General features: G+C 43.5%; 1 protein-coding gene across 3 annotated transcripts in view; it reads right to left on the reverse strand.

Moving 5' to 3' along the window:
- The window catches only part of DOCK2 (dedicator of cytokinesis 2), a 445,079-nt gene that overhangs the window by 15,295 nt on the left and 416,073 nt on the right, over nucleotides 1-13,711 (reverse strand). For all 3 annotated transcript variants that reach the window (XM_017547721.2, XM_037745432.1, XM_017547720.2), the window contains 4 exons: nucleotides 11,902-11,983; nucleotides 10,554-10,638; nucleotides 9,654-9,740; nucleotides 426-602 (listed from right to left, as the gene is read on the reverse strand). In XM_017547721.2, coding sequence (XP_017403210.1) covers nucleotides 426-602; nucleotides 9,654-9,740; nucleotides 10,554-10,638; nucleotides 11,902-11,983 — 431 coding nt within the window. The remainder of the gene's footprint in view (nucleotides 1-425; nucleotides 603-9,653; nucleotides 9,741-10,553; nucleotides 10,639-11,901; nucleotides 11,984-13,711) is intronic.

Below are 13,711 nucleotides of genomic sequence, written 5' to 3' on the forward strand. Positions count from 1 at the left end.
ATCTCTTAGTTTTCATGTCTTTTCACAGATTCTGAGTTTCATTTCTTTCCATTTGTACAGATCATTTCAAATTTTCTGTGGAAGAGATGGGTTTATACAACTGGCACGTGCTTTTATGGTCTGGCTCACAGTCACCCCAGAGCCTTTCCTTAATAGAGCCACCCGAATCTGCCCAGTGAGAAAAGCGGCCCTTGTGACCCCTGCCCCTTCCTGCCCCAGCACAGGGTTTGGACAGGAGGGTGGGAGGGAGACGGGAGGTCCGCTAAGTCATGAGGCTGTAGAAACATGAGGGCCAACCAAGCTGAGGGTCCCTTTGTGGACAAGGACAGCCAGAGTAGGATAAGTGACATGTAGCTGCATCTGTCCCCTGGGTCCTCCCTCCACTGCTCTGCCCCACAAGCTCCCCTGAGCACAGAAATCCTCACCTTCTCGTACTTGGCAAAGCCTCCCATGACAGCAGGGTCCACAATCCCATTCAGGAGCATGGAGAGCGGGTTGATGGGGAGGGTCTCGTCACTCTGGTACTGGTTTATCATCATCAGGATCTTCTCATTGGCCGTGGACATGGTTTCTATGGCATTCTCCAGAGGACTAATTGTGGTCTGTGGAAAATGACATCACCAAGAAGAAAAGGCCTTAGTTAAGTCACTTTAAAAACAAATATTATTGGTATTGATTTCCCTTGGGGTGGGAATTCAAATGAGGCGATGCTCCCTGAGGGGCTGTAGCAGGATCTTGTAATTACTGAGCTCTGGTGGCTGTCTGCTCTCTGGGGAGAGACAGACTGTCTTCTGCTTAGTGAGAAAGGAATTTCTTTGGGGAGGCAGAAGCAGGAAATGTCGGGTACTTGCTGAGGTTTCAGATGCTGAGTGTACCCCAGAGAAGGTTTCCTCTTCTTATTATCTGGGTGCAAAACATGACAATGTAACCCTTTCAGTATTGGTTGAGCAGAAACTATGTGTTTGGCCAGAGGGATTAGAGCCATTTGCGACGTAGGCACCCAGCCTGGCACATAGTAGGTCCTAAGACTGGTTGTTAGGGGGTCAGTGTTCCACAGTAAACTGAGTTTAGTTGGGAAAGTTAAACTGAACACCTCTCCAACACCTCTTAGAAGGCAATATAAAGAGAGTGCCAGCCAGCAAAGAGTACAATTTGCAAGAACATGAGATCTGGAGTAGAAACCTAACGTAGAGGTCGGCAAACAGTTTCTGTAAAAGGGCCAGATAGTAAATATTTTAGGATTTGCAGGCCAGATGGTGTCTGCTGCAACTACTCAACTCTGTTATTGTAGGGCAAAAGCACCTACAGGCAGTATGTAAATGAATGAGAATGGCTGTTCCAATAAAACTGCAAAAATAGGTTGTGCGTGAAATTTGGTCCATGGGCCATAGTTTGCTGACCCATGAACTAAACTGAAACAAACTAAATAAAAATCTTAAATTTGCTAAGACATGTTTTGTGGTCTAACACGTGATCTATACTGAAGAGTGTTGTTCCATGTGCACTTCAGAAAAATGTGTATTCTGTTGCTGTGGGGTGGATTGTTCTGTGTATGTCTGTGAGGTCCATTATGATCTAAACTGTAGTTCAAATTCAATATTTTCTTATTGTTTTTTTGGCTAAATAATCAGTCCAATGTGAAAAGTTGAAAAGGGTATTGGAATACCCTGCTATCATTGTGTGGCACTGTATGTCTCCCTTCAAATCTCCTAATGTTTACTTTATATATTTAGGTGCTCCAATGTTGAGTGTATATGTGTTTACAATTGTTACATCCTCTGGATGAACTGACCTCTTTGTCACAATAAAATGATCTTGTCTTTTTTTTTTTTTTTTTTCAGTTTTTTTTATTTAAAGTCTATTCTGTCTGAAATAAATATAGATGCCCCTACTCTCCTTTTAAAAGTTTTCATGGACATGGAATATCTTTTTCCATCCTTTCACTTTCAGTCTATGAGTGTCTTTTAGGTGAAGTCAGTCTCTTGTAGGCAACATATTTGATACAGTTTGGCTCTCTATCCCCACCCAAATCTCATCTTGTAGCTCCCATAATTCCCACACATTATAGGAGGGACCTGGTGAAGATGATTGAATCATGGGGACAGATCTTTCCCATGCTGTTCTTGTGACAGTGAATGGGTCTCATGAGATCTGATGGTTTTAAAAAAAGGAGTTTCTCTGCACAAGTTATTTGCCTGCTGCCATCCATGTAAGATGTGACTTGCTCCTCCTTGCCTTCCGCCATGATTGTAAGGCCTCCCCAGCCATGTGGAACTGTAAGTCAGTCTCAGGTATGTCTTTATTGGCAGTGTGAAAATGAACTAATACAATATCATTAGGTTTTTTTTTTTTTTTGGTTCAGTCACTCTATGCCTTTTGATTGTTGAATTTAATCCATTTACATTCAAAGTCATTACTGATAGGTAAAGACTTACTAGTGCCATTCTCTTCATTGTTTTCTGGTTGTTTGATAGATCCTTTGTTCTTTTTTTTTCTGTTTCTTTCTTCCTTTATGGTTGATGGCTTTCTGTAGTGATGTGCTTTGGGTCTTTTCTTTTATCCTTTGTATATCTATTATAGGCTTTTGCTCTGTGGTAACCCTGAGGCTTCCATAAAACATCTTTTACATGTATCTGGCTATTTAAAGCTGATAACAACTTAGCTTTGAGCACATACACAAACTTCATTTTTACTCCTTCTCCTCTCATGTTTTATGTTTCAGATGTCATAATTTACATGAAAATAATTTGTATCTTTAACAAACTATTAGAGCTTTATTTTTTTTAAATAATTGTTTTGCCTTTTATTCTTTATATGAGATAATTTGCTCATCCTGATTAAAGTATTAGCATATTTTGGATTTGACAATATACTTATTTTTTAATAGTAAGTTTTATATTTTCATATGTTTTCATATTACTAACTAGCATCCTCTTCCTTCAACTTAAATAACTACCTTTAGCATTTCTTATAAGGCAAATCTCATGGTGATAAACTCAGCTTTTATCTGAGAAAGTCTTTTGGGTCTCTTTGGATTTATCTTATTTGTTGTCCTTTGGGCTTTCTGGATCTAGATTTCTATTTTCTTTCCTAAGTTTGGGAAGTTTTCTGTCATTTCTTTGGATATGTTTTCTGTCCCTTTCTCTCTCTCTTCTTCTTCTTCTGGTACCCCAATAATGTGTATGTTGTTACAACATATTACACATATGTTGATGGTGTCCCATAAGTCTCTTATACCAGCCTCGTTCTTTCACATTCTTATTGTTTTTGCTCTTCAGGTTATGTGATTTTCAGTGATTTGTCTTCAAGTTCACTAATCCTTTCTTCTGTTTGGTCTAGTGTGCTATTGAACCCTTCTATGGCATTTTTCAGTTCAGTTATAATATTCCTAAGCTCTGTGGTTTCTGTTTGATACACGTTATGCATTCTCTTTATTAGAATTCTCGGTTTGTTCTTGCATTGCTCTCCTGACCTTGGTGAGCATCTTTATGAGCATTATTTTAGATTTCCGCCTGAGTAAATCACATGTCTTGACTCCATACATATCGGTTTCTGGAGATTTATCTTGTTCCTTTACTTGGAATAGATTGTCTTGTTTCCTCATTTTCCTTCAGTGTCTGTGTTGGTTTCTGTGTGTTAGATAAGACAGCTATATCTCCCAGTCTTGTCAGACTGGCCTTGTGTAGAAGAAGGATCTGACCAATCCACCTAGTGTGAAATGTTAGGGATCCTCTCAAATCTCTCTATTTGTCCAGACTGCTATCTCTGTTTTTGGTAGCTCCCTAGAGTTTAGGATGTGCCGCTTCCTGTCAGTGCCCTGAGACAGATAAGGTAGGGGCTAGACTCTCTAGATGTAGCTGGAAAGGCCAGGGTGTTAGATGTGTGTTCCAGCTCCTTCCATCTTCACAGTGAAGCTAAGCATGGGTGATTATCTCTCACTCTCTCTGCCCTGAGCTTGGGAGAGAATCTGTGGCAAGTGCCTACACTCAGGTTCAGGCTGCACCCTCTGATTCTGGTGATATAGTTGTTGAAATTGAACCCACTGTATATCCACCTCTTTTTGCTGTGGTCTAGGGCCACTCAGGAAGGCAAAACTCCATTGACTCCCAGAGCTACATCATTAAGAGGACAGTCCCTTGGGTGGGAGCTCTAGTGTGGCACTTGGTATGTGGCCAAATTCCTTGCAGGAAGAATGGATAGACCTGGATTTATCACTGGATTGAGACAGAGGAAAGACTTGTGAAGTGCCAACCTCTGGCTGCTGGAAAGCTATTGTTTGTTTTCCCTATTAGTTCCCTGATGCAAGTTTGTTAGATGCCAAGTCATTAAGTAGCCACTGGAAGTGTGTGCCCCTTCCAGAAAGAAAATGGGAGCTATACATTTCTGCCTATTTTCATGCTACTCCAAGGGGATGTAACCCCTGGAAGTGTTTGTGTACCCATTTAAAATCAGCTCTTTGTTCTGTGATCTAAGGAGACTTGCATACGCCTACTCCCTTCTGTTCCCAGAGCTAAGAGGTTTAGATGGAGTCCTTTTAGAGATAGCTGTAAAAGTTGGGACACTCAATGCACAGCAGAAACCTTGTCTCGGGAGAAACAGAGGATTGCAATTTTTTAAGCCCTTTCTCTGCACCACTCTCAGGGAATGAAGCCCTGGAAGTGCTTTCATGCCTGTACAAAACTGCTACTTTTTTTCTCCTGTGGTCTTTGGAGACATGCATATGCCAGTCCCCTCTGCTCCCAGAGCTAGGGTGTTGAGGATACAGCCCTTGGGTGGAAGTTATAAAAGCTGGGAAACTTGATGTGTGGACAAACTCCTCCCAGCAGGGATTAATAAACCTGTAGTTATTGCTGGGGTGAGCCAGGAGACAAGGTTTGAGAAGTGACAGCCTGCTTCTCAGGCTGCCAGTGGGTTAATATTTGTTTGCCCCTTAGCTCCTCAGTGAAAGTTATGTAGAAGTCAGGCTGCCAAGTAGCTACTGGAAGAGTGTGTCATAAAGGCCTTCTGAGGAGAGCAGAGGATTTCAGTTTTTAAAGCCCATTTACGACACTGCTCTTGGGATGAAATGCCTGAAAGTTCATGTGCACCCATATAAAACCACTGATTTTTTCTGTGGTCTAAAGAGACTTGCATGTTTCTAACTCTATGTAGTCTCAGAGTCGATAAATTACGAGCCAACCCGTGAAGAACCTCAGAATTAGAATGGCGTATGTGAGGTCCAAGCCCTCCTGGGGAACCTTAGAATTAGGGTAGTATATGTGAGGTCCAAGCCCTCCTCTCCATAGGGAGAAGATGAGTACTGGAAATTTCTTTCTTGATGTTATGGCACAGTGTCAGAGCAGGATCCATGCCTGAGTGTGACTCAGCTTTTCATATCAGATCAATGTAGATGTTTACTCAGTGCCTGATAAGTAGAAGTCCCTCAACTCATCTCTGAGTTTCTCGCAGAGGGAATTGATCCATGAGTAGATATTTGGTGCATTTGGAAGTGAAGGGAGAGCCAGGAGCTTCCTATTCTGCCATATTGCTAATTGTCTCCTTGGTCATCTTTTTAAACCATTTCTATGAAATTACAGCCTCCTCACTCCCTTACCCTGTATCTGGACGTTTCTGAAGATGATTGATCTTTGCAGTGAGAAGGCCCTGGGAATAGACTGATTCTCTCTCTCTCTCTGTCTCTGTCTTTCTCTGTCATTCATATACATACTCACATAGATACACATACACAGGTATACACACATGCACACACTGGGCACACCCACACACCCTACACCTGTACACGCACATACACACATGTTAACTGAAGGGGAACGCTGCCCAGCTTGGCTGCAGCCATAGTCCTACAAGGTGAAACCCACAGTCTAGTATCTGTCCGGTACACAGATCAACTCTGAGGGGGCTCTGAGGGACCAAGGTCTAGACTGCATTGGAAGGAAAATCTATCACCACTGCCTGGATTGAGCCCAGCACCACATCTGCATTTGAACAATAGCCTGTTATATCTGAAAGACTCAGGCTTTAAGGTGAGTCATTAAAAATGGAAAGAGCTATTGATTGGCTTTCCTCCTTGCCTTTGAAACTATTTTTGGATTCCCAAAGCTTCATCCTCATTATAGCCATCAGAAACAGAGAATGAGAATGAAAGTAACTTTGGTTTCTCACCTACGGGCATAGACCAAATATGTAATTTTCAGAGCATAGTTACAGGGGTTAGAGTCAGTGGGAGGCCTAGATGTCAGAAGCTAATAATAGGAACAAAAGTGATGATCATGATAATGAAGATGACTTCACTTATCAGTTGCCTCCTACGTGCCAGCCCATGCTGGCCACATTATACCTCTGCTCATTTCATTCCTGCAGCAATAGGTTAAGCCATTTGTCCCTGAGCCACAGGGCAGAGCTGGAGAGAGAATTTAGGTATTTCTGATTCCAAAGGCGGGCTTCCTCCACTACATGTGAATGAAACTTTGACACCACACTTGCCATCAATGGGCTATTGGGACTAAGGCCAGCCCTCAAACCTCTGGTATCTTCCCTAAGCTGAGCCTCAGTTTCTTTATCAATATAGCAACCCTTGCCAGGCTTGCTGTGAAAGGAAAATGAATTATTAGGCAAGGGTGCTTTGGAAAAAAATAGAAAAGTGTGGATTGGTGGGTGGGGAAACATAAGATGAAAGAGAAATTAATCTCAATCCCTGGTAATTAGGTGGCATTTCATATTTTTCAAAGCCATTTCACCAATATCACCTTCTTAAGTCTACCCAGGAATCCTATGAGATGCACAGGACAGGTGCTTTTGTTACCTCTGAGTTCTGCCATAAATTGCTTTGGCAGTTCAAGTCCCATCGCTGGGCCTCAGTTTCCTCATGTACAGAATAGCACAGCTGGACAAGAACCAGGAAGAATCAGGACAAAAATTGGAGAACTGCAAGTCAAACCAGGCTGGTGGAGGTCTGTCATTTAGCTTGCACATTGATTCTAACTTTTAAAAATGTAATTCAACAGCAGTGGAGGAAGGGGCTGTTGCTACGGCACTTTGCCACAGCCCAACTAAGACCCAGAGATACACCCTCCTAATCTAACATAGATAGCTCACTAGTGACCAAGTTGAATTTGGATCCCTGACCCCTAGATCAGGGCTCCTTATTAAGACTATATTTCTCGGGGCCAAGAACAAGAAAAAAATGAAACCCCAATAAGCATAGCTTATATTTGAAGCCCATCAGAAAATACCTCTCTATATAAACATTACTGTAGTTATGATAATTTACAATAGAAATAACCAAGAATAAGATACAAATTCATATAACACAAAAATAATCTTTGGAATTGAAGTCACTTAGAAGAGTGACTTTTGTATCTGAGACACCCTGAAATTCCTGGTAACTCATCTGAGAGAGTCCATTAAAGATAAATTCACTCAGGCCAACTTTTGGAAGATTTCCCCAATGTCTTCTATGAGAAGGCATCAGGATGAAAGAAACAAGTCAAAAATCTTGACTGTTTCTTTCCTAACTTCAAAATGCTCAGTTTATAAAATAAGGTAACCAGTTTAAACATTATGGGTGTCTGTATATTGGTTGATTGATTAATTTATGTAAGTATTTTTTAGTTAGCATCAATTGTGGGCCAGGGACTATTCTTAGCACTGGGAGGTATAGCAGAAAATAAAATAGACAAAATACCTATCTTCTTAGAATTTATATTCTAGTGGAGCTTGTAGTCTAATGTTATATTTAATATTTTCTTAACACTAAAAATAACCAGGAAAATTACATAATCTATTAGAAGATAAGCGCTTTGAGAAGACACACAGTAGCAGAGGGAATGGGAAGTAAGGGATGGGCTCTCTCAGTTTGCTACAGTTTGGCAGGAATGGCTACAGAAGAGGCGCCTTGCTGAGCACCACCAGGTAACAGGGCTCAGTCAGGGCTAATGGAGAGAGGCTACAGATTGATGGAAAGGTTCTAATCCCTTAACCCCTAAATAGGGCTAATAACAATATGTACCTCACAGGCACCTATGAGAATTAATTGAGATACTGCTACAAACCTTTTAACACAATACCTGTGGCACTTGTTAAAACTTAATGTGACATGAAGTAAGGGCACAGACACTTCCTTTCTGGGGTACTACTGGCTGGGGTGTGCCGGGTGGGCTTCTTTTTATTTTTCTTAAGGAAAAAAAGATAAAGAGTCCAAGCCAGGTGCCTGACAGGGGAGGTTAAAGTCACACCCTATCTCTTTTACTAACCTTGAACAATGTACTAATCAACTCTGCATCTCAGTTCCCTCATCCATAAAATGGGAAGAATAATAGTATCTACCTCACAGGGTTGTTGAGGGGTTGAAATGAGATCATGCATATGAATAGTTGAGCCCACACTCAAAGCAATATTTTTTGCTATCACCATCATTGTTATACTTTTCCAAGGTCTAGGTCATGCCTATAAAAAGGATACTGAAGGGCTGCTGAGCTGCTGGGTTCCCTGAAAAGAGGGGGGCATTAAGGGCAGAAGTGAAAAGGTCTCAATGCTACCTATCGTCTGACACAGTAGCTTGAAAATGCAAGTCCTTCTTCTGCTCATGGCTCTGTGTTACTTAGTGGGAAAGTCAAGGTTTTTACAGTGGTCTACAAGGTCCTTCGTGATCTGGTATCAGATGACTGCTACTCAGCCTCATTTGTTCTGATCTGGACACAAGCATATTCTGGCCCCAGGGCCTTTGCACTTGCTATCCCCTCTGCTGGAATGTCTCTCTCTTCAATGTCAGCATGGACCCCTTCCTCACTTCCTCCAGGCCTTTCCTCAACAGCCATTAGAGAGGGAAGCTTTCTCTGATTGCCCTATTTAAAACAGTGATCCCTCATCCATCACCTTTCTGCTTTAATTTTTTCCATCACAGTTATCTCTATCTGTCATATTATACATTTACTTTGACTTTTTAGTCTGTCTTTCCCACTAGAATGGAAGCTACATTGCAGAATCTCTAGGTCTTAAAACAGTGCCTAACATGTTAGGTACACATTAAGTGTTTTCCGAATGAATAATTAAGATATCCTTAATATATCCACATTTATAAGGTTTCCTCATAACAACACTGACCCTTCCTCTGTATCTTGGGGACTGCAAGATCTTTAGCTGTCTGAGGACGTGGAGACTCTAAGCTGTGCTGAGAAGCATAACACGTGCTATCTGCACAAGGGAGTTCAAACATTTGGATTCTAGCCAAATGATTTCTCCCCTCTGAGTCTCAGTTTATCCAACTATAAAATGGGTTCATATTGGGATACTGCACAGGTACCCCCAAGGGGGTACCATGATAAGTATGAGGGGGTAATGGAGTAGATTGTGTTCCAGGCCCTCTGCGACACCCCAACAGAAGCTTCTGCCCAACAGAAGCTTCCCATTCATCATTTTATTACTGGAGGCTCTGGAAAGTTTCATTTGCAGGGAACAAAAATGTTATCTGGTGCTTAAAAAAAAAATCTGAAAGCCACTATACTGAATGCTGCCTACCTGGGAATTCTGGGACTCACACAGCAGCTTCAAACAAAAACATGTTCCCTTTTTAAAGTCAAAAGGGGCCTTCTGAGACTGGCTGTGCCCTGCCCATCAGAGGAGGGGTGGCCCTGCCATGAATGCCCCCGACTCACCTGCGACATGTGCACCACCTCAAACCAGCGTAAGATCCCCGGCAGCTTGTACGCAGTCACGAAGGAGGTTCTCTCAATCCACATCGACTGTCAGTGGGCAGGGAGTGGCAAGGGCAGGAAAGCGACAAACACATTTATGAAACCTGGGTATCAGAGAAGCTTGGCAGAAACCCAGCCAGGTCCCCAGGCCTCCCATCTACTGAAAGCAGAATAAATATTGCAAGGCCCAGAAACATGCTCTCACCTTACCCTTAAGAATTATTTCCCCACGTAAAGTTTAAGCTCTCCCTGGACTTAGGCCAAGTAAATTTTAACCAGGGTTTATTAGCAGACAGAATTTTTAGGTAATACTGAATGTGTCTGTTAGTTTTCTGGGGGAAGGGTTCCCAGTGTTTATTAGATTCTCAAAGAGGCAGTGGCTCCAAAAATATTAAGAATTACAGTCCCAGGCAAAGAGGTAAGAGAAATTTGGAGACACCTCCTTATTCCAGTCTTGTTTATATTCTAGCTGGACACACGCGGAGGAGACTAGCACTCACAGGGCAGTGATAACTAAATTGCTGTGGCTTCTTACTGGTGTTTGCTGGAAGGTTTGACTTTATCAACACCCCTTCTTAGCCTGAGGGTTTCTACCTGCCGGAAATGCCTGAATGCCCTGTGGTTGAAAAGGTGCCTCTGACATGAGACCCGGGCTCTGCATTAAAGGGAAAAAAGCTCAATAATTAAGGAGACAAGTCCTAATGGAAGAGACCGGGGAATGGATGACATCATATCCATGGCGGTTAGCTTTATTTTCTCTGGCTTTGGATCAAGTTCCTTCCCATTCTGAGGCCAGCTGATGCATGCTCTGGTTCCTCCAGGTGGCCCTAGGGAATGATCAAGGGTAGGGAAGATACTCACGGCAAACTCATTCTCCGGGTCTACGGTCCCCCTGCGCACGGGTCGGGAGTAGTGGAATCTTTGCACGTAGTTGGATTTGTAGAAGCTGAAAGACAGGAAGAGGCTGAGGCTCCTGGTAGCCATGTCTGTCTGCTGACACCTGATCTGACCCTGCACTGTCCAAGGGGGCTCATTACAGTAAACTTCAGGCCTGGCAGAGTCCCTTGTGGTGGCATTTAAAATCAAGGTCTGTGTTCCGGGCTCCATAAGAGTGATTCTTGCACAGGCTTTCCTGGCAAGGCAATTTAGAAGGTAGACGGGCCTCATGCCCCTGTGAGAACATAGTACCCCTAGAGTATCCAGGCAATTGAATTCCAACATTGATGGAGCTAAGGTCTGAGCCTAATTTCCCAGTGGTGTCCTTAAAGGATTTCTTTAGGTGTCTCCGGCAGCCCCCCAAAATCAGTCTTCTTGAATCCTTGGTGAGATTCTAACATCAGGGCCAGCAGGACACTGTGCTAGCTGCATGGTTATTGTCTGCTGCGCATGGGTGCCTGACCAAGAAGGTGAGAAGGAGGGGGGAGGCTGAGACCCAAACTTGGCTCCACCTACTCTGCTGTGGCCCTTTGTGAGGCTGCCGGGAGGGACTGCCTCTCTCTGAAGGGTCCTTCACCTTGCAAAGCACATCCTGTTTCTGACTGTCCCACCTAGAGGGGAGGATGTACTCTAAGACACTCAAGTGCCCCATTAGAACCTGGGCATGGAGTCGGGAAAATGAGCTGAGCAGCTGGGAGGCATACAGCCTTGTGTCCCACAGGTGCCCCACCTCGTGGCCTCATCAGTGACCTTACAATCTGATCTAGAGAAGGTGGACATCAGCCTTCACGTCACTTCCTCTAGTGTCCCTTTATCAGAGCCTAAGCACGCCATTGTCAATGTATAGCCTTCACAAATGCTGAGAAGATGTCCCTCTGGGAGCATGTGTGGAGCATGGCCAAGGCCCCCTGTCTCTATCCTGCCTATCACTTGCCCAGCCACACTCTGGCTATGGACTCCCTGGGGCCACTCTGAGATCAACCTGAGCAACCAACAGGCTGACCACATCCAGTTGGGCAAATGCTCTATGCTTGCTAAGGATTTGCTGAGCCATAACCCTAGCCCTCCCATCCTTTCTGGCTTCAGCCTTGGCAGGGGCAGAGCCCAGCTACTTGGAGGGTGATTCTTTGCCTGAAGAGGAAAAGGGGGAACAAACTGGCTAAGACAGAGAAGGAACTAGAAGGACACTGGATCTGTTCTGCCACCAGCTCAGTTTGGTGGCCCCAGTGGGTTATCTTCCCCATTCTTCTTCCCAGTGGACTACGAGTCTTACTTTATAATCTGGTCAGGCACTGGCTTATTCTTGAACCTGGGGTGTTCATCCAAGACAGGCTGGACAGTGAAGCACTGGATGTCTGGAATCCCTGTAGTTAAGGACTTATGTCTGTCAGCTGTAGGGATGGTTCTAAGTATAGCAGGTCCTAACTGAGACCTTCCAGGCCAGACTTTATGGGCCCACATTTTTACTGAGTGATCACCCTCGGGTTGCTGGCTGCCCAGGAGGCACTGATGACTAGTTAGTCACTAAGGTCCTTATCAGTGCTACCTGTCACCTTGCAACCTCATCCTAGGGCTCAGGCCCTGCAAACAGAGTTGGCTAGTGGTGTTTAATCAGCATCACTGCTGTAGTATCATTAACAATAATGCATCGAATGAATGAATAGCTCTCAAATCAATTGCAGAGTACATCTCCCCATGATCTCATTTGATCTCCTCAATTCCACTGAGTTGCATTATTAACCTAAATTGTCCCCTTCAAGGTCAGAGAAGCCAGGCCACTTGTTGAAGGTCACACAGCTTGTCAGAACAGATCCAGGTTTGTATTGAACTTAACTCTAGCTCAGAATTCTTTTATTCTAGACTCGCTATTCAGAGGCGGCCCTCTGACCAGTAGTGTCAGCATGACCTGTGAGTTTGTTAGAATTGAAGACTGTTTGGCCTATCTGAGGACGGACGGAGCCAGAATCTGCAACAGATCCTTGGGTGATAAATACGCATGCTAAAGTGTGAGAAGCACTGCTACAGAATATGCAAATCAAAGTCACTTTGCACTCTAACTCCCAAAATTTGAAAGCAACTGCCTGAGGCAGGATTGTAAGAAGCTGTGTTCAGATTCAGTGGAAAAGAGTCTCATGATGGATTAATAATGCCTGCAACAAGCAGAGATATTGGAGAGGCACTATGAGGGTCAGACTCTTGTCATGCCTTTTCTAGATCTGTCTTTAGTCCTTGTAAGCTGACAATATGGCAAACTGAATGAACAAAGTCAGTGGTCACTGTTCCTATCCCTGACCCCCTCTTCTCTTTCCCTACCTTCCATTTCTTCTTTATCAACATCTCTTATTTGGGTATTCAAGGTCTTTCCTCCCTCTATTCTACCCAAGGACCACCATGACTCCAAAAAATCTTTGCCTAGGCCTGACATGTCTGCCAACTAAGGAATCAATAACTCTTCTGGCTGGCATTCAAAGCTAGGCCAATGTGGCCTTCACCCATTTTTTCATCATCGTCTGGATACCCAATGGATCCTATTCCCTTTGCTTGGAAGCTTTTCCCTCATCAGTATCCCTCTCTTGTGAACTCTTTGGACAGATGTCAAATACCACAGTCCGTGAAAACAAAATTCGCCCCCCAGTTAGGAGTTGTTTTCCTTCCTTTGGTTTTCCACAGCCTTTGTCTGTGCTTCTCTACGGACGCACTCTCCAGCTCCTGTCGGCTTCCTCCTTCCCCCGGCCCACCTCACACCCTCCATCCCCTGCCCAGATTGTGAACTTCTTCGTGGCAGAGGCTATGGTTCTTTCACACATAAGATATGACCAAAACCTCATTCCAAATTAAATTGAATTGCCTCTCTCTGATGAACTTACTCTATGCTAATATGTTAGGGGTTTCATTGATTTACTTCTGAACCCTATTTCTGCCTTAAATAGAAGATTTCTCTTCATAAGAGAGGACAATGTTTAACATGAATGAATAAATCTCAATGGCAGTATTTCTACAATCCTCAGGAAAGGATTTTCTTTCTAAGCCATGTGGTCAACAGCTTGCTCTGGGAAGAAAATTACTCTGGATTAAGTCTAGGG

Source organism: Cebus imitator, unplaced genomic scaffold (assembly GCF_001604975.1).
Source record: "Cebus imitator isolate Cc_AM_T3 unplaced genomic scaffold, Cebus_imitator-1.0 Scaffold200, whole genome shotgun sequence".
Classification (NCBI taxonomy): Eukaryota; Metazoa; Chordata; class Mammalia; order Primates; family Cebidae; genus Cebus; species Cebus imitator.